Genomic DNA, 20,002 nt, shown 5'->3' with positions numbered 1-20,002 from the left:
AATCCCCAGCTCTACCCAGAGGCTGGAAGCAGACTAATGCCAAGACATCCATCCATGCGTAAAGAGCCAGGCTGAAGCAGTCAGCCGGGGGTAAGGGTGGTGGGTGTCTTTATTGCACTGTACCAATGTCAGGTTGCGCAGATGCCGCCTGAGAGCTCCTATTTTCAAAGAAAATACTGAGGTCGCTGGGAACTTGGCTCTGCTGCTCAGACCCACTGAGGGAGATGGACACTCTGGGCACTGCTCGGCCTGTGCTCCAGGCTGCTGACCCAAGCCAGAACCTCTCAATTCCTGTCCACCAGGGGCAGAAAATTGTCCAGTGCCATCTGGCTGATGCTCTGCATCCACAGCCATCCTAGGGCCAGGCCCAGGGAGGGGCTGGCCAGGGAGGGACAGTGGTCACCAGCCTTCCAGGGGGCTCTCTTGACCACCTGCCAAGGCTACGAAAGGCTTCTTGCACAGCTCCCCAGGCACGGCTGGCTCCTGAGTTGTGGGGTCCCCAGGGTCCTGGTCAAGGGCCTCCCGCTTGCGCTTGTGCAAGGAGGAGCTCTTCTCACCCAGCCGACCCTCTGGGAGGCCCTGGCTCCGCAGACAAACGATGGCTGCAGCCTGCTCCGCCAGTTTCTTGGACTTGTCCCTGGGTAGATGAGGTAAGGGACAATAAGGCAGGGAGATAGGCAGACTGGTTACAGGCTGAGAGGCTGAGAGGCTTGACTCTATACACCCTTGGCAGAAATTCTGACAAAACTGGGGAAGGGGTCATCACACAGGGATACCACTGTCTAGGTACACCGGCCCCCCTAACCCTCCCAGGCCAATGCAAGGATCAGGCCCTGCTGCCAAGCCTCATCCCCACTGATGAGAAAACTCACCACAAGGTAGACTGGTACTTTTGTTCAGCAACAGTGACAACAGAAGAGAAGAGGCGATCCAGGGGCCGCTGGACCTGGTACAGAGAGAGCAAGGGAAACAGAGACAGCTGCATGAGAGCCAGAGGGCCAAGCCCTGGAGGCCCACCTGCCAGGATCACAACAAAGGCAGAGAAAAGGAATTACTTTCACCTAGGTCACACGAAGGCTACCTCCATCACATGCTCCTCCCCGGAAGGGCCTGTATGCATCTTCCAGGGAAGAGAGGCAGATACACAGTCAACGACATCCCAGTGTGTCAGGGGTTCTGTCATGGACCTAAGCGAAAGGCCATCACAGCCCTCAACTGCGCATGACTGTGGAGCTTTCTCCCGCTGACATCTGGATAGGCCAGGTCCCCTCGGTGAGGGGGAGTTCACCAGATGGCAAAGGGGTGAGAGGGGACAAGAACAGGGGCGCAGAAAGTACACCAGGCAGAGCGACCAGGTGGAGTGGTGGGTGGGCAGCTGAGTGGGCGTGACCTGAAGTGGAAAGACACGTGGGGCGCGCGTGCTTTGTGCTGAGGTGGGAGGGCTGGATCCCAAAGGCGCTGGGGAGCTGATGAGGATGTGAGCAAGGGAGACAGAGTCAGATTTGTTTTGGAAAAGTCACTCTGGCAGATGGGGACACCAGGCCCAGAAGATACAAGCTTGGATGTCCACAGGCCAGTTTAGAAGAGACAGAGCAACCTAAACAGGCACGGCCATGGGGACCAAAGGAAGTGAAGCAAGACTATCTCAGTTTCCACTGAGGGGCCAAGATGTGGGGGGCCCAATTCTGTGCCCCATTGGCTGAGGCCTGGTCCAAAAACCCATCAGTCTAACTTAAGGTTGGATCATCCTTCCTAAGCCAGTCAGCCCTTTCCAGAGATGAGACCCCTGCCCAGGCAATGCCACCAGAAGGGACCAGCCTGAGCACTACTTACTTAAGTCTCTAGTTCGTTTTATGAAAGTGCCCAGAACTAGACAGTAGGGCCACTGTCACCGGGAAGGAATTAGTGGCATTCAGCCCACAGAAGGCAACATCAGGCTCCAGCCAAGTGGCCTGGAGCCCAGGCAGAGCTATGGGTGGGCTGGGGGCCACAGCGGCAGCGGGAGTGCATGGGCTGGACGAGGGCAGGACACAGCCAGGAACTCACCGTTTCATACACCGGCTGTGCCAGCTTCTCCCTCCGGCACCACTCCAGCAGGCACATCTTGGGGGTGATCTGGGGTGAATATGCTCGCCTGGAGAGAGGCAGGGAAGGGGTCAGGGCCCACCGACCATCAGCACTGCATTCCTCAGCAGGGGCCTGACTCAGTGCCTGGAGGAGCTGCATGAACTGAGACCACAGACTGCTACGTCAGGACTCCTGCTCCGAGTCCCTGCATCTCCCGCTTCTGTCCCACCTGCAGCTTGGGGCCTGCGTTCTACCTGAAGGGAAGACGAGCTTCAGCTGCTTGGGGAATCACAGTGGGAAGTGTGCACCAGCCTGGAAAACAGCTTAAACAGCCAAGAAGGGAGGTACCATTTGCCTCTCAAGACAACCTCAGGAGGGAGTGGGTAGGAGTGGGGAGCAAGGTTGTCATACAATGGTCTCAGGCTCTAGCTCCACCCCAATTATGTCCCCTGAGTGTCAGTGGGCACAGTGGACCCTGGCTCCAGAGCCAAGTGGTGACAGGGACGGAAGCACCATATTCCAACTTCCCACCAGGAGCTCCCCCGAGGTATGACTGCCCAACAGTTGAGCCCACATCCCACCTCCCAAGTCCCTGCCAGACAAGACTGACTCCTTGTCTGGGTCTGGGGACCCGAGAAAGGCTCAGATCCTAGGTCACAGAGGATAAGGGCCAGGGCCCCATTTGAAGCTGAGTCACCGGCTGAGGCAATAATTGGCCTGAGGCTACTTCTGCCTACAGACAGCACCACAGGCCTAACAAGGGGCAGTGAAGGGTGGACTGCTCAGCTAGATAAAGGCTCAGGGCCTGAGGCTCTTTTGGAGCTTCTTATGGGCAGCTAATTCCTGAGGACCAAGGTAAAAACCGGGGCTTCCCTGGTGACTCAAATGGTAAAGAATCTGCTTGCAATGCGGGAGACCTGGGTTCAATCCCTGGGTCAGGAAGATCCCCTGTAGAAGGAAATGGCAACCCACTCTAGTATTCTTGTCTGGAGAATTCCATAGACAGAAGAGCTTGGTGGGCTACAGTCCATGGGGGTTACAAAGAGTCAGACATTACTGAGTGACTAATACTTTCACTACTTTTTCAGGGAGAAAACACATATTTTCAGTAAAAGAAGGGGACAAGTCTCCCCAGATTGAGTTGTGGGAGGGGATGAGTCTGGAAAAAGGTATAGTTTAGTCACCCTTGGGACAGCATGCACACCCTGACAGCACTGCCTGGGCTTTCAGGATCTGTCTTCTCCAAAGTGCCTTCTTTGGGTTGCTGAAAACTGAGAACAAGCGTCCAGAATAAAGCAGGCCTGTGGTCCCATGGCTTGGCATTAACCAGCCAGCTTGCTGGCCCAGTCAGACCTGAGGACTGGCCCTGGCCCAAGCTGAAGCCAAGCTGGAGACCTACCGGTCAAACTTGATGGCCATCTTAATGATACCAGAAGTGTCTTCAGCTGGTTCCTCTGCTTCCTCTGGGCTCCTGGCCAGAAGTTTGGCCCGCCGGGCGTCCAGATCTCGTGTCGTCTCCTCATAGAAGGCACCAAGGCCAAAGGCCTCACTTTGAAGGGATAAGAAGAGTAGGGCAAGCCCCTTAGTGCAGCCAGCGCTCAGGGAACTGCTGCAGAAACCCAGGGCCTGCCACTGAGAAATGTCCCCTACACACACTGGAACACCACCAGGGTTGAGCCATTGGAAGGTGCTTCCTACACCTCCCTGTGATCAGCCTGAACTAGCAGCTGGAGAATGGAGCAGGTGCCCCCTAAGCATGAGCAGTGGAGAGCGGGCTGGGCTGGGTGGAAAAGGTTCCGAATGTCACTGAAGTCTTTTTTCCAAGGAGGAACACACAGGCAGGTGTCCCCAGCCAGCAGTGGGTGAAGGACCAAGCGCTGGGGGTATGCACAGCCTCATTCTCACGTGGGCCAGTGGGAGGAAGACACACAGGCCTGACCACTGACTGGTTCCCCACTTCCCGCCCTGACCACAGTTAGGCCAAACCTAAAATGAGTTACTACCCAGAGCGACAAGGTACTGAGGTCGAGCTGGTTAAGCCACATGGAAGAGGGACAGACTGAGCACCATAAGCCCAGGGCGAGGAGGAAGGTTCTGGCAAGGCTCTTCCCTCTGGGAGCATCTTAAGGACTGGAGGCTGCCTGAGGGCGAGCCTGATCCAGAAAGCCTTCTCTGGGGGAAGGAGGGTAAAGACTGCGAACGTGCAGGGGAGACAGCATCCAGGCAGGAGGCCCCGTACAAGCACAGGAAGGACAGGCATGAGGCCAGGTTGTGATGGTCCCCAAAGTCTACCACCTAAATTGGAGCTCCAGCAGACCTAGAGAACCAAGGGGTGGCCATAGATGGGGTGAAGGTATGGGCACATGCCGGGGGTTCCATCCTAAGACCCCAAGTCTCCTAACCATTGGATCCCGGTGGCCTGGCATGTGACAGATCTGTGACCAGGAAAGCCCCTTCCTCCCCAGGGATTCCCAAGACCAGCCCTCACCTTCCTCCATCCCACTGGTGCCCTAGTTTCCAAAATTCTGCTGCTGAGATCAGTCCAGGGATGGTAGGTTCTAAAGCTTTGAAAGTACCCCCTTCTGTAAGGCAAAGCTGTATCCCGCAGCATTCTGCAAATCCACCCCCAGGGTCCCCTGGTAGTCAGTTTAGGGCTCAGGGTCAGGTCCGGGGTATGTCTGCATGGACAGATGACAGCCCGTTGCCCCTCTCACCAAATTTCCTGGGAAGACTGGGCAGCATGGAGTAGCCTTCCCTGGGGTGATTCCAGCTGTTCTCGCAACATCTGGCACAAGCAGTACTTGGTGTTGGTGTAGTGGTTGTCATACTGCACAGCCTGCAAGAAGAACTGCCGTGAGCCCCCCTACTGCCCAGGCAGGCTCTGAGGCCCGTGCTGCTCTGACAGCGGGAAAAGTGGCTCCAAGGAGGCCTGAGAGGGGCCTGGAGCTGAGGCCCCCACAAAAGAGCCACCTCCACCTTGGCCATCTACTCCTCTGGTTAGTAACACAAGGCTTGAGGGTTGCAGCCAAGGCCCCCAGTCAGGAGAACACTACCGGACAACCTGAGCAAGGTCCAGATGTGCAGGGAGCTGCTCCCGCATCAGCTACCACTGAGGACCTGCTGCCAAGCATCTCCCATGGTGAGGAGCGGGGAACAGCCAAGCACAGGTGTGGCAGGGCAAGCCCCAGGACAGGGGTGAGATTCCTCTACTCCTTATAACCCTGGCAGGCACCTGCCACTACCACATCTTAAACACCCTGTCTACAGCTTCCCCCAACGTGGGAAAACCCAGTATCATGGACCAAGCATGTTCACATGTGTTACGAGCTCAACAAATGGGTATCACTACTCAGATGGGGAAATGCAGGCTCAAGGAGGCAAGTCGAGTGTCTGGGGATGCCCAGTGGAAGTCGGCCTGGCTGGGGAGGGCAGGAGAGCAAGGGTCAAAGGGTGCCCCAGCCCCCCAGAACCCACCCCTCTACTGCTCACCCTCTACACTCTTCTAATCCCTCCACCTAGGCTTGTGTCTTCAGGCCTTGCCTCAGTGCGTCACGACAAAGCAGAGACCCAGGGGTAAGTCCCGGCCAGCGGCAAGGCCTTGACTCAGCTTGTTTGGGACAGAGGCACCTGGCTGGACCAGAAGCAGCCCTGCCTGTGCTGGAAAGCCACTCCCTTTCTCTGGCCCAACACACCCTCGTGAGGTGCTGCCAAGGGACGGGCTGGGCAGGAAGGATACCATCACCATTCAGCCAGTGAGAGAGCTTGGCTCTATTGACTATGCCATCCCAGCCACAGGCCACCAGCCAGCCCACCTAGGCTGAGCCCAGCCCCTCACCTCTGGCTGACCCAGGCCATCGGAGAACCTGGTGGTCACTAACCTGGCCAATAGGACATCTGGGACCAAGGGGATGAAGGCTGCAGCAGTGAGCAGAAAAGGCTTGAGAACAGAGGCTGCCGGCTCTGGGCACGGGCCTCAGGGCCTCCCCCACCCCCAGCTTCCTCAGCACTGAGGACACCCACATGTCATGGCAGCCACAATTGCCCAGGCACGGTCACGGCCGCCTGAGAGTCTGAGAAGCTCCTGACCCCCAGGTGGGTGGCAGCTCCAGGACTGAAGAGGAGGGTGGGAGTCTGTGGACCACTCACTGTCTCTGCTGACAGTCACACACACACAGCTGGTCAGAGAGTCCCACAGGGTGCCAGGGCTGTGCCAATGAGACACAGTAGGTGACAAAAAACTCCTTTATAGGAAATGCCCTGGCACTATCATCACCATCCTGGTGGGAAGAAAAAGCTATTCCCCAAGAAAAGGGTTAAAGTTAGGCTACTTCCTGAGTCAGAGGAAGTAGCCTAACTGGGAATTACATTTTTACTTTTTTTGCTTTCTGGGAATTACAAGAGAAGAGCTTGAGAAGCGATTATGACTGATGGCCAGGTGACACGTCTTTATGGAGAGAATCTGTCAGCAACAGCCGCTATGATGTCTATTCCTGGCTGTGGCTGCTGAAGTGCTTACCCACTGGCATTGTCACTGTGCACAGAGGCAGAGGGGTGACAGGGACTTAGAGAAAGTTATCATGGGTTAGGGGCCCCGACAGCATCCTGGATCCAGAGGCCCATGCAATGACCCCCACACCTTGGAGGCTTTAAAAGGGGGTGATGGAAGGGCCATGACCCTCTCCCCACCAGCAGCCCACTCTTCACACTGCAGCCAGGAAAACCCAATGCCTCGCGACAAGACAAAGGAAAAGAGAGGAACCACATGGGCTGCCAGGGGCTTGCTACTGCTACTGCTAAGTCACTTCAGTCGTGTCCGACTCTGTGCGACCCCATAGACGGCAGCCCACCAGGCTCCCCCATGAGACTCACCCAAATCACTTTCAGCAGAAAGCGGGCAGACAGAGAGAAAAGTTTGTTGTGAAAAAGTGTGTAGACGTACATATCTGATGTACTTCTGCATGACCTCTTCCAAGGGCCGTGGACCCTCCCTGAGGAAGATGGACGGGTTCCACATGGCCGCCCGGGCCACCATCACTGAAGAGGCTGCCGTGGCTCGTCGGAAGTCCTCTATATCCAAATACCCTTGGATGTGGTCATGAGATCCTCCACTGAAAAACAACAGCCGGCGGGGATGGGGGGTTGGTGAAGGGTAGCCCCAGCCTCGTACCAGCATTGTCAGAAACAGGCAACTCCTGGATCTGCCGCTTATTAAGTATGTGGCTTTGGCCAAGCCCTTCAACTACTATGACAGCTTCGGAGACTGGAGAGCACAACACACACCCTGCTGTGGGGCCAGGAATAGTGAGTGAGATGATAGAGTATGGCAGCCCAAACTGTGCCTGGCACTTCACAGGTACTCAGGAAGATTACCCTCCCAGGCCCTCATCCTCAACAGTGACTAAAGCCAGTCCATGTCCGAAGGACAGCTATCTGTACACGGATACCGGGATGACAGGAAAAGCCCCAGGCTGGGGCCCTACATGCCCACTAATGGCTGGATTAAACCCTAGAAAGGGAACACATCCAGGGCGGTCATGAGAGGAAGGAAGGAGGCCTGGTGTGGTCGCAGTTTCCCTTCAGGCCATCCTATGGCCGCTTTGAAATTGCTCTTTGTCTGTTTCATTAGGAGCCAGGTGGCACCCTCAGCTCAGAGATAGCACTCTGTGTGGGATGAGAGGTGGAGGAGCTCCCTCAGGTAGCAACAGAGTCTAGGGTCTTGAGTAGCCCCATCCTCTCTCCAAGCCACCACTAACCCACCTTGGCCTGGGCAAAGTGGGCCTGGCTGCCACCACCGCCCCCCACCCCTGCCTTAGCTTCCCACTCCCTGACTCCAGGCAGGCAGGACTTTCGTCAGGGCTTTAGAACCTCTGTTTCCAACCTGCCATTGGGCTGAGCTGGACTCCCAACTAGCTGACACAGGCCAGCTCCCCAGTGACACCAAGACACTGCTGTCCCACTGCTGAGCCGGCAGGCTGGTCATCAGTCCCTGACCCCTGCCAGGACCTGGGCTTTGGCCTGTGACCTGCCTCCTGCCCCTGAGCCGCGGCTCTCTGTGCTCTGGCATGGATTGCCTCCATACCCCACACACCTAGCCCTGGGTGACGCTACCTTCCCCGGGGGCCTTTCAGCAGCCTCTTTCTTGCTCTCTCCCTAAACACTTCCACCTCGATCCTTCCATCAGAATGCCCTGGGCCCCTGCCTACCACATACTTACGTCAGCCGCTCACCAGAGGTCAAGGGACATGACGGATACTTTTTAGCCTTGTTCCCAAGTTCATTTTTGCCACATTCTTGTCTTCTTTTCCCTGAGGGTCATTTTTCTGACGCTATCTCATTCCATTTTCTGTTTGTCAGTTCAAGTCCCTCTGAGTAAAATGAGGCATAAAAGAACAAACAAGGAGGAAGGGAGGCTTACTTGGCTATGACGGGAATGGAGAGGGTTTCAGCGATGGCTTTGATGGCTTCGCAGCTGACAGGGTGCTGGGGCCGCTCCTCTCGCTTCCTTGGTGATAAAGAGATGGGGCTGGGGGCTGAATGCCAAAGGCTGCATCACACTGAGCCCCAGTGACATGAGCCAGACCTGACAGTCCTCCCTGCTGGCACTCAGGAAGGCTGCGTGGCCGGCAGGGACAGGGCTCCAGGCTACAGGGCATGCCTCTCCCTGACCCCAGCTGCAGGACACAGGGGCAGCGCAGGTACACACCGAATCCAGCCCTCAGAGGCCTGCAGGTGAGGCGTGGCTATTGGGAGCCAATGAGGGTGGTCACATGGCCACCCCCAACTTCTCCTCGCCTCTGCCGGAGATGAGAGACACTGCCCTAAGAATGAGGGACACTGCCCTAAGAATGAGGGACACTGCCCCTACTGTCCTGGTCTTGCCCTTCCCGGGGGACAGGGAACAGCTGCTGCCGCTCAGACGGGCCACTCCCACACAGCTGCCTGTGCTGAAGTCAAGCTGGGCAGCTGGTCCTGGGGAGAGGCCGCTGGCACGGGCAGGCCACAGACCAGGGCTGTCACCAAGGGTCACAGGGAGGCGGGGCCACAGCCCGAGGCCCCTGAATCTAAGATCAGCTGCAAGAAGTTCCTGTGTATGAGTCAGTCTTAGGGATGCTAAGGTAAACCCCAACCTGAGCTGTGCTCACGGGTGAACCAGATGGCCGACCAAACAGCCCTTGCCCAGGCCCTATCTACGGTGTCCCTCTGCTATACTCCTCAACCAAAGTGTCAGGGCCCACAGGGCCCAAGAAAGTCCCATCAATCCAACATCCACCTCCACCTTCCCACACCCCTAGCAGCCCAATTCTAACCCATCCTTAACAGCTTTGATAGCCAGAAAGTCCCTCTTTAAACTTGCCCAATTCTGTCTTCCTAGTCTTTCCAACTACTGGGAAAAAGGAATAGCTTTATTTATTCAGGGAACACTATCTGCCAGGCACTATGCCAAGACTGTATATTCACAATCTCATAAAAGCTTCGCGACAACCCTATAAAGCAGAAACTATCTTAATTTCCAAATGAGGGCTGTAGTGCTCAGAGAGGTTAAATAACTTGTCCAAGGACACACAGCCAACCAGCAGCAGAGCTGGGATTTGAAGCCAGGCATCTGAGCCCAGAGCCTGCTGCCTCTGGAAGGGGTGTGTATGTATAAGTGTGCGGCCTTTAACCTCCCCCTGCTGGCTTCAACACACATAGCTCTGCTCGTCTCTGTTTTTATATGTTGAAGTTCTGGGTTTCCATCTCTGAAAATGCTGTAATAGACACACCTGCAAGAAATGGGCTGTTCCTATAAGACCCTTGAACTCACAAGGAACATCATTCAGAAGGGAGGTCACTCCAGCCGACATTTGCCAACCTAGGATTTGGTACACAAGTACATCCTGGACACAGGGAGCAAGTTCGACTGGGAAACCAAGGATAGCCTTCAGCAACACCTCAGGTCTCAGCAGAGAACACATTCGCTACAGACCTAAGGACTGTTTAAAGCAGTCCCTGTGACAGCTGGTAGTCCAACGAGGGCAGACAAAAGAGGTGGTGCCTATAGAACAGCAGTCTGCCTGGGGTCATTCGGGAGAAAAGTTAGTGCTGAATGTAGTGGAAAGAAAATGAGATTCAGAGGCAGAGTTCTAATTCCACCACTTCCTGACTGCACGACCCAGTTTTGAGCAAATCACTCGATCTCTAGCATTTGCACATCCTGAGGTAGGGGCATTTCTCCTTCCCTTTGGTGTGTCTGTATCTTTGAAGCTCAGTGCAGTCTCTACCACCCAGTAGATGCTCAATGAATAAAACAAAGAAAAATGCAACCCCAGAAAGGGTTGGACTGCCCTCCAGATTCAGGGGGTGTCAAAGAGCTAAGCAAAGAGCTAGGCTGGGTACATAAAAGAGAAGCTGGTAAGTGCCCAGGATCTGGTGAAGAAGCATCAAAATGGCTGAGGACCTCCGTGCAAGTCGGTCACTAGCAAGGGGACAACCTACCTCCCGTGAACCGCGATGGCGGCAATGCCGGTCCTCTCTATCCGCTTCACAAGGCTCAGGGTGTCTTCCAGCTGAGGGACGGGGCCACACAGGGTGGTTACTGCAGCCACACAGGGAGCAGCTGCCAGCTCCCAAAGTGGGCTCAGATCTCCCCACTCCTCCAAATCTGACCCATCCCCTCAAGACTCATTCACACCACCACCCACCCCTGACCAACATCTGCAGAGAAAATGGACCTTCAGGTGTAACACACCATCCTTACCGATGGCAGGATGCGAATCTTGCAGGTCACAGGTCTGCGCGTCCCTTTCACAAGAGTGCTGAGGATCTATGGTAGGGGAGAGCACAAGAACATCTGCCTCTTCCAGAATAATCACCACAGCTGCTTGTACTGATGAATTTCACTCCAGACCCGTGGAGCCCAGTGGCACAGACACATTTACGTCCATGTATGGGTAAATGTGAATGCATCCGTTGCACACTATCTACATGGAAGCTCCGTGAAGGAAGGAGCTCACCTTTTTTCTCCACTAGAGCCCCAGCCCCAGCAGTCCCTTACCTGGTCCATAGCAGTATACATATATTCAGTAAATGAATGAGTGAGGGAATGAATGTATGGGTGGATCTACATACATGCCTGTGCAGGACACAGTGCAATCCTTTGCTGGGACCAGGATCAGAATCAGCTGGAGAGCCTCAGAAATGCAGCTCCATAGATTCCACCTCTTCTTTCCTGAATGAGGCAGGGCTCAGGGGCAGGGCTTAGGAATGTATGTTTTCAAAAGACTCTGTCCAACATGGCCTCTCCTCAAAATGATTCTGAGGCCTAACACTGGTTGAGAACACATGGCTCACAGCTCCATTCCTATCTGAAGGCATGTTCCCTGAGTGCTGTGCCAGGGTCTGCCAAGTGTAGGAACAAGAGAGCTTGAACAGGTCCTGGGCCCTGTCCTCCCTTTCGGGGAGTCAGACATACAGCAGAGAAACTGGGGAAGGAAAAGACAACATTGTCATCCTACTTAAAAGGGTTTATTTTACACATTAATTGCAAAGGACTCTAAACACTGATCAAGAAAGTCACATAGGAAAGTGTCAGGGAAGTAACAACACCAGACCAAGAGTCAGAGACCAAGAGAGGGGTAGATGACACTGCATGTCCGTGACCTTGCTATCTTTATCTTCTTCCCTCATCAAAAATTTGGGCCAGGAAAGCTAGAGGGAAGGTGATCCCAAGAGCCCTCTTCCAAGAAACTGGATCCCTGTCCAGCAGAGCAGATGGGACATTCAGGCAGCCATTGCCAGTCTGGTTCTAGACAGAAGAGGGCAGCAGACAGCCAGGTTACAAGAACCAATGAAGGAGGCCTCTCTCAGGGACAGGCTAAGGCAGGGCCCTGCAGGAGACACTGGACCAAGAGGCTAGGCTGTTAGGACAGATCACAGGCAAGACAGGGCCTGCTGGCCCAGGTGCCACTTAAAAATAGTTAAGACAGAAATGAAGTGAGCTTCTGAGGTGAGCTGTGAATTCTGCTGCCTCTTGTGTGCAACATGCCCAAAGAAGGGCAGTGGTGAAGACAGAGCTAACAGCATAGGTGGGAGAAACCAGGAGGCCAGAGGATAACAGAAATGCCTATATGTACATGTTGTGAAGAAAACCCCCTATTGAGGCCCCTCCCCTAAGGGTGGACACCCACAACTGTCCACATACACTCCAGCCTGCAGAGAGGCGTCTGAGGTTATTTTCTGTGCCTATCCATATCCAGGAAAAATGAGAAGGCCCCTAACTCACAAACATGCTGGATTTCCTAGACCCCAGAGACAGTGGGGCTGGAGGAATATACAAGGTTGAGCTGCTGACATGGCAATGGCACCTCTTATCAGTGGTGCCTTATCTCATGTTGTTAGCATGTGGGAGGCATTAGGGGGGCTCATTGGAAAAGACTCCGATGCTGGGTGAGATTGGGGGCAGGAGGAGAAGGGGACGACAGAGGATGAGATGGCTGGATGGCATCACTGACTCGATGGACGTGAGTCTGAGTGAACTCCGGGAGTTGGTGATGGACAAGGAGGCCTGGCGTGCTGCGATTCATGGGGTCGCAAAGTGTCGGACGCAACTGAGCGACTGAACTGAACTGAACTGAACTGAAGGCCCAGAGACAGAAGTGGGGATGGAGGAGGAAAAGGAAATCAAAGTAGCTAATAGGAACAGCAAGGAGAAAGCTGGTGAACTGACAGAGAAAAGTCAAAGGTGCATGTGGTGTGACAGAAAATGTTACTCCCACATGCCTTGGCAGCTCACAACACTGGATGGCAAACATCAGTCTGACCCTAATGCCTTGGAAACCTGGCCACCAGAATCACAGGGGAAGGGGACCGGAGGGGACTAATTCAGCTTACCTTGTATAGCCCTAGCTTGGCTTGCTCTCATACGGATGGTGGACTCTGTCAGTGTGCAGGGGACCCACTGGGAGAGGCCAATACCCTGTGCCTTGACACACATGGCCACCGAGCATGTCCACAACCCACAGTGAGCCTGACCTGTGCTCTCATTATCTTCTCAGAAGGAAGAGAGGCATATAGAGGTGGTTCTAAATGGGTCCTCAGGGCCCTTGGCTCTCGGCTGACACATCCCTAGCCCTGGGCTTTTCAGGAACAACAAGGCTGTTGCAGGATGGCTCAGGAGTTCCTGAATCTGGCTGCATGTCAAAATCACCAGGAAGTATTTTAAAAAATTTCCAGAGTGAGTGATTCTCTCAATCTCACGGGAGGGGAGGGAAGGTGCTCCCAACAGCTCTAGCTCACAGGCACGCTTAAGAAACCTCTTAAGGGCATGACTTACCTTCTCGATTTTGTCAGGATCTGACAGCAGGGCAGCTCCCATTCCTCCCTAAGGAAAAGCACATACAGGGGCTCTTACAGCTGGAGGAGGGCAGCTCCTCCCTGTGGGATGGCAACCTGGCAGCACCTCAGCACCTGCCTCCCAGAAACCAAGGTCCACTGGTGATCAGCACTTCTCCTGGGCAAGCAAGAAAGCAGCAGCATCTGCGCCCACAACACCAGGTATCAGTTTGACGAATTCTAAAAGCCGTCACTCTGATCCTCTTAGCAAGACCCGCAGGTCTACCTGGAAATGGGTTCTAAAAAAATAATTTTTCAGCACTGCCCATTTCCTACCAAGGGTTTTAGTGCCTTAATAAACTAAACCCCACCAGCTGCCAAGCCTCTTTAAAAACAAAACGGATTGGTCTTCCTTTGAAAGGAGATCGAATCTACCTTCTTCCTATCCTACCATCACTTGCCACCACTGCCAGCAAAGCCACACAGAGGCACACAATCTGCAGTAATGTCCAGGCCCTGCTCCCCTGCCAGCAACAGTGGCCCCCCGGTCCTGGGCACTCAGACCAATGTCAAACTCTGACAAAATCCCCAACTAATGGAAACCAACAATCCCCAGAGCCACTTAAATCTCAACATGAATAACAGTCATCGTCTCTTGATGGTGAGATTACTGACGATTTTCCTGTTTTTGCTTTTTTTTGTCCTTTTCTATATTATCCAACTTCTGGACAATGGTATGAATTACTTTAATAATTGGAAGAGGGGGGAATGTTAAAAATCTGAATCCATTCAGAATGAGGTGAAGGGAAGAAAGACAAATCCAGTAAATATATGCTGTCAGTATATAAACTACAAACTAATGAATGCTCACAGAATACGCTCAGGAGGTTTAAATTTACTTATTACAGTTTAATGTCATGTTTCAGAAATACACATTAGAACCAGAGAGAACGCTGAACTGGTACAGACTGAGTCTGCATTTCAGAGGAGAACGGGATGAGCAGGGCTTCTAGCCCTAGACTACCACAGATACAACCTTAGAGGCCTCAAGGAAGCCCTGGCCACTCACACTGGCTCCACTGTCCCTCACCTCGCACACAATCCAGCCCTTCCTTATGGAATCGCAGAATCTAAACTCTGGTCTCTCTGCTCCGTCCCCAGCAATGGCTTTTCTAACTGGCATTTCTTTCCTTCCTCTCTCCTTCCCTCCCTTCCTTCTTCCCTTTCTATTTAACTTCTTAATTTGCTTTTTTGAATAGGCAACATATTAAAAATCTTAAAGGTTCAAAAGGATGAAGAGTAAGAACTCTCCCTGCTTAGAAGGAGAGAAAACGATTCAATTTATTTTTTTAATATGACTTCCATTTTTGCACCATGAGAAGAGAGCAGATATTCAGCTGGAAGGTACTGGGTACAGCGCACTGGGAGGTATCTGTTCTGACTGGTCAGTGCCAGTGCTGTGACCTTGTTAATTATCTGGAGTAGCACCCCTGCAAGGGAACCTTATTTCTTCTGTAAAACCAAAGAAAAACTTAGTTTCCTTCCCCAGGGGAAACAAGTGTCACCAGTTTCTTGTGTATCTTTCCAAATATATAAAAAGAAGTGTAAATATATATCTTCATTCCCCATTTCCCACACAGATATGGTGACACATCATATACAATCCTGCTCCTTGCTTTTTTCATGCCATGATGTCAGGGGGAATATTCCAACCATTTCAGCTCTGCTCCATACACAACTCAGGTGCACAAGGGAATAATTAGAAGGTAGCAAAACAGAGCCTGATGTTTTCAACTCCTTGCGTTCATGCTCAGCCATGTCCAATTCTTTGCCACCCCATGGACTGTATTCTGCCAGGCTCCTCTGCCCATGGGATTTCCCAGGCAAGAATACTGGAATGGGTTGCCATTTCCTACTCCAGGGGATCCTCCTGCCCCAGGGATTGAATCTGCATCTCCCGCATCTCCTGTGCTGGCAGGCAGGTTCTTTACGACTGAGCCACTTAGGAAGAGACAAGGGCAAACTTCCACAATTCCTTGAAGCAGCCACCCACAAATGTCCTCTGGTTTTCAAGTATCCCAAGGGCCTTTCCCTCAGGCAGTCTCAGCCTCCTGGGCTAAAGCAAGGGTCCTCAGGCCAACCAACTCCTGAAAGCAGACTCTGGGCAGAGGGCTATGGGGACAATCTGCCACATCTAGACTGCAGACCCTCGCACCCTATGATCAGGTTTCCGAGGTGACCCTACAGGAGTTGCTCTGGTGCCTTGCACCCAGTTAGCTCCAAGCTGCCCTTTACATCCTCTCCAGGCCACCTCTTCCTCCCGCAGTCCCAGTGACCCTGAGACCAACCATCCTCTTGGCTGCCAGTCTACCCTCCCTCTGCCTCCACAACTCACCCCACCTCCCACTCCCAGTGTGATCATTTGCCAGCCAGGCACTGCCAAATTCAGCCCCAACTTGGCTTTTCTTCTCTCCATCCTTGGTTTCCCCTGTGGACTCAAGATACTCATCTCAGATATCTGTGTCCTGACGTCTAGCCTCTTTACACCTGAATCCACTAGACACATGGCTTCTAGATTAGCGTTTCTATTTATAGAATATACTTGGAAAAACACACAAGGAACTAGTAATGCTGACTTTCCCTGGGGGAAGAGACGAAGTTTCTAATCACAAGCCTTCTCTGTCCCAAACAGGTCAGAGATATCTAAAAAGTCAGAATTCAGTTAACCTGGTCTCAACCAAGATTTTCAATCACATGTTCCTCTGCTGCCTCTTCCCCTCCCAGTTCTCAAGCCTCTGGTCAAATCAAGGTTCCCTGCCTCTACTTCATGTTGGCCTCCGGGTCCCAGCTTGTACCACTCTCTTGGCCTGCCAGGTCCCAAGCCTCCTCCTCAGGGACCACATTTCCGCAGAAGAGCCTGTGTTTAAGAGCTGCCCTTCTGTTCCTTTCTCAGAGCTTCCACTGCAGTCCTGTCTGGTCTCTTCTGATATGACAATTTGGATACATATATTGCATCCTCTATTTTTATCATGAAAAAGAGCTCTGTTCACATTTTTCTTTTAACATTTACACCATTTATTACTTGGGCACGAGTGCTCTGTGTGTGTGTGAATATTTATTTATGTATACATGTGTATGTGTATGCACATCTAAAATTTTCCCTGGACTTTCCTGGTGATCCAATGGTTAAGAATCCACCTGCCAATGCTGGGGACACCAGTTCAATCCCTAATCCAGGAAGACTGCACATGCCTCGGGGCAACTAAGGCATTTTCATCTGCTCCAAACCACCTCCAAAACCAAGACTGCACATGCCTTGTTGCTCCCCAACTGCTGAGTCAGCAGGGCCTAGAGCCTGTGCTCTGCAACAAGAGAAACCATGGCAATGAGAAACCCATGCTCCACAGCTAGAGAGTGGTCCCTACTCATCGCACTTAGAGAAAGCCAGTATGGAGCAACAAAGACCCAGCACAGACAAAAATAAGTAAATAAAATTAAATTTTTTTTTCTGAACCATTTGACAGTAATTATGTATATATATATATATATCATAGCCCTTGACTCCTAAATATTTCTGTGTATTTTCTAATAGAGATATTCTTACATAACCACAGAAGTTATCAACTTCATATATTTTCATTGATACAGTACTTTTTAGCTCATCTACCATCATCTATATTCCAATTTTGCCGGCTGATCTAATAACACCCTCTTGAGCGTCTTGCTCATGAGTACAGGATCTAGTCCAGAGTCAGGCACTGTACTTAGTTGTCACCTCCAGTTTCCTTTAATCTGCACCCTATATTTGTGAAGAGTACAATGAAAGCAGTTTACCTTGGTGGAATACTCTTTAGGACAGCCCATGTTGACATCAATACCAGCCACATCATTTTCTCTGGAAAAACATGAAGGAGGAAAGGTAATAAATATTCAACTTGAGGGTAGGACATAAAGTCAAGGGTATGGGTCTGTGCTCCTGAAATTCTTACTGGCTCTCTGAAACACACTAACCCTCAGGAATAGGAAATGAAAAATTCTGTCTCTAAAATATGCAACCACCTCTCCTCCTGGGCAGAACTCCAGAAGAAGAATATAAGGTGCTCACACATGTAGGAAAGGCTAGTTGTAGAGGATTCTGCCAGCTTTCAGTTGTATCAGATGACTTGAATATTGAGTGATAGCCACATGGAACTCCATCCCAGAATTCCAGTCCTAACTGGGTAGTAAAAGCCATTTGCCGATGCACAAAAGTGACCCAGGCACAAGAGCCCTTTCCCAGAGTACTGGTTCTGGTGGAAGTGGGGGACTGTCTTGGTGTGCTCGGCTGCATAGTTAGCTTCCTCCAAACAGTCCTCAGATGTAGAAAGGACCCTTTCCTTATCATCTGGTACATATACAGTTACTTGTCTGTGACCAGTGGCAACTACTACCCAAGTTTCTTCTCACCTTCATTGTAATTAATAACAAGAGCTAACAACTTACCAAGCACTCACTACATGCCACATATTGCAAAGATATTTACATGCATCATCTCATGTACCCTTCCCTATAATGCCAGAGGGAGGTGGGACTATTGGTCTCATTTTATTGATGAGGAAACCTAAGTTCTCAGTGAGGTTAAGTTACGGATCTAAGGTCACACAGTCAGCAGATAGCAAAGTAAGGATTCCAGCCCAGAGCTAACACAAAAGCCCATCTCCTGAACCACATTACTCTGCTGCCTTCATTAATTTAGAAAGCAGTAAGTCTTACTTACACTTCATGAGATTTAAAAGCTCAGGGTTCATAGTCATGGTAGTCTCCAGAAAGGAAGCCTCATAAATAAACACTAACAAACAGGCTTCCACCCAAAGGTTCTCTGGGGTCCAGACACAGTGGGTTCACATCATACCTGGGGCAGCCCTTATTCACCACAAATAGAGAAGGAAATATGACCCTCTTAACCTGAAAACAGAAGGTAGTGGACTAGGAAGCAGAAGGGTGGTCACCTCCAAGGTCACAGGGAACAGTAAGACCTCAGGGCCCACAGGAGAGGCAAAGGCAGTCCCCCAAAAGGGAAAAACTTACACAAGCCTGGCCACAGCAAGGGCTCGCTCTGCATCTGAAGTCCCCTGGGAAAACAAGAGGCTATATCAACCAAGGCCCTGACGCAGTCCATATGCACAACCACACTCAGGCACACCATGCACACATGCATGGGCACATACGGGCAAACACACACACACACACCAGCAAGTGGAGACCAGGTGTTATTCTCTCAAATAGCTAGCCCACTGGACTGGCTCACTGGAGAGCTAAGAAAATGTCATCCATGGTGTCAATACTTTGAAACATACAAAAAAGTTGGAAAGATTTTAGAGTGAACGTTCATATACCCACCACTTAGATTCTACAATTAACATTCTTCTATATCTGCCTTATCATATGGTTACTCATTGATATCAACTAAAAAAAATTGTTGTTGTTGTTGTTGTTGTTGTTGTTGTTGCTGTACACAGGCTTTCTCTAGTTGCAGCAAGCAGATTTCTCATTGTGGTGGCTTCTCTTATTGCAGAGCACCAGCTCTAGGGCATGCGGGCTCGCTAGTCGCAGTGCATGGGCTTAGCTGCCCCACTGCATGTGGAATCTTCCTGGATCAGGGATCAAACCCTTGTCCCCTGCATTGGCAGGCAGATTCTTAACCACTGGGCCACCAGGAAAGTCCTGTTATCAATTTTCTTTTAACAAACCTAAATGTTATCCAGGAAGTATTTCTGAAAAAATACTGAGAAATACCCAAAGTGAGAGAACGAGAGAATCGCTATGACCCTAACACAAATCCTAACCATTCTTTTTTTTTCCCCTGGTTGTACTGCATGGCATGTGGGATCTAACTCCCTCAACCAAGGACCAAACCCATGCCCCCTGTGGTAAAAGCACAGAGTCTTAACCACTAGACTGCTAGGAAAGTCCCCAAAAACTACTCTTGAAGAAAACTAGTTTCTTTAAATGGTAAATATATATAGACTATACGAAACAAAGACCATGATCTGAACAACTGATTCTAGGGAATAAAAATATATATTAGTCATGATAAACAGTTAATCCCTACAATGATGGAAGTGAAATTTGAGACTGGAAGCATGTAATAGACCGCTAATAGCTTGATTTCCATAAACCGTCTCCAAGAGTGTAATCACTCATGAGCAGAGCTCTGAAATCATTGAATGCAGGATCTTCAGGAAGACTGAAGACCACTGTATAACAGAGCCCAGACACGTAACACTCCCCCAGCCCAGGGCATGAGATGGGAAATGTGCTTGGTCCTGGGATGTCCTACCATCTGAAAGACGACCTTGCTCTGCTCCCTTTCACAGGTGCGGAAGACCACTCGGTCATCGGGAGCAACAAAGTCCACTGTGCTGAGTGCCTCTGCAAGAAAACACAAATGTCTTCGCATTAATAGTAAAGCAAGGGGCAAAACATGTATCATTTCCCTGCTGTGGGCCTTGCCCATGGGCTGGGACAGGGAACAGGGGAGAGGCAGGGCACAGACGAGAGACTGGGGACATCGTAGGGAGGCCCTGCCGACCCCTTTCCTGGGGGGGATGTGTGTGGTCAGGGGGCCGGTGGCAAGCCTGTTGCC

General features: G+C 51.7%; 1 protein-coding gene across 4 annotated transcripts in view; it reads right to left on the bottom strand.

The window, feature by feature from the left end:
- Positions 1-20,002, bottom strand: part of DUS2 (dihydrouridine synthase 2) — a 32,003-nt gene continuing 12,001 nt past the window's right edge. For 3 of the 4 annotated variants that reach the window (XM_052655980.1, XM_052655978.1, XM_052655979.1), the window contains 13 exons: positions 19,697-19,788; positions 18,445-18,488; positions 17,212-17,272; positions 13,379-13,426; positions 10,805-10,870; positions 10,543-10,613; positions 8,483-8,569; positions 7,007-7,175; positions 4,782-4,903; positions 3,467-3,616; positions 2,047-2,134; positions 873-946; positions 6-637 (listed from right to left, as the gene is read on the bottom strand). In XM_052655980.1, the coding sequence (XP_052511940.1) occupies positions 400-637; positions 873-946; positions 2,047-2,134; positions 3,467-3,616; positions 4,782-4,903; positions 7,007-7,175; positions 8,483-8,569; positions 10,543-10,613; positions 10,805-10,870; positions 13,379-13,426; positions 17,212-17,272; positions 18,445-18,488; positions 19,697-19,788 (1,310 nt within the window). In that variant the 3' untranslated portion in view covers positions 6-399. Of the gene's footprint in view, positions 638-872; positions 947-2,046; positions 2,135-3,466; positions 3,617-4,781; positions 4,904-7,006; positions 7,176-8,482; positions 8,570-10,542; positions 10,614-10,804; positions 10,871-13,378; positions 13,427-17,211; positions 17,273-18,444; positions 18,489-19,696; positions 19,789-20,002 lie in introns of all 4 variants that reach the window. The other variant, XM_052655981.1, reaches the window with a different exon arrangement.

Source organism: Budorcas taxicolor, chromosome 18 (genome assembly GCF_023091745.1).
Source record: "Budorcas taxicolor isolate Tak-1 chromosome 18, Takin1.1, whole genome shotgun sequence".
Taxonomy (NCBI): Eukaryota; Metazoa; Chordata; class Mammalia; order Artiodactyla; family Bovidae; genus Budorcas; species Budorcas taxicolor.
This window is presented reverse-complemented; position numbering and strand designations above follow the sequence as displayed.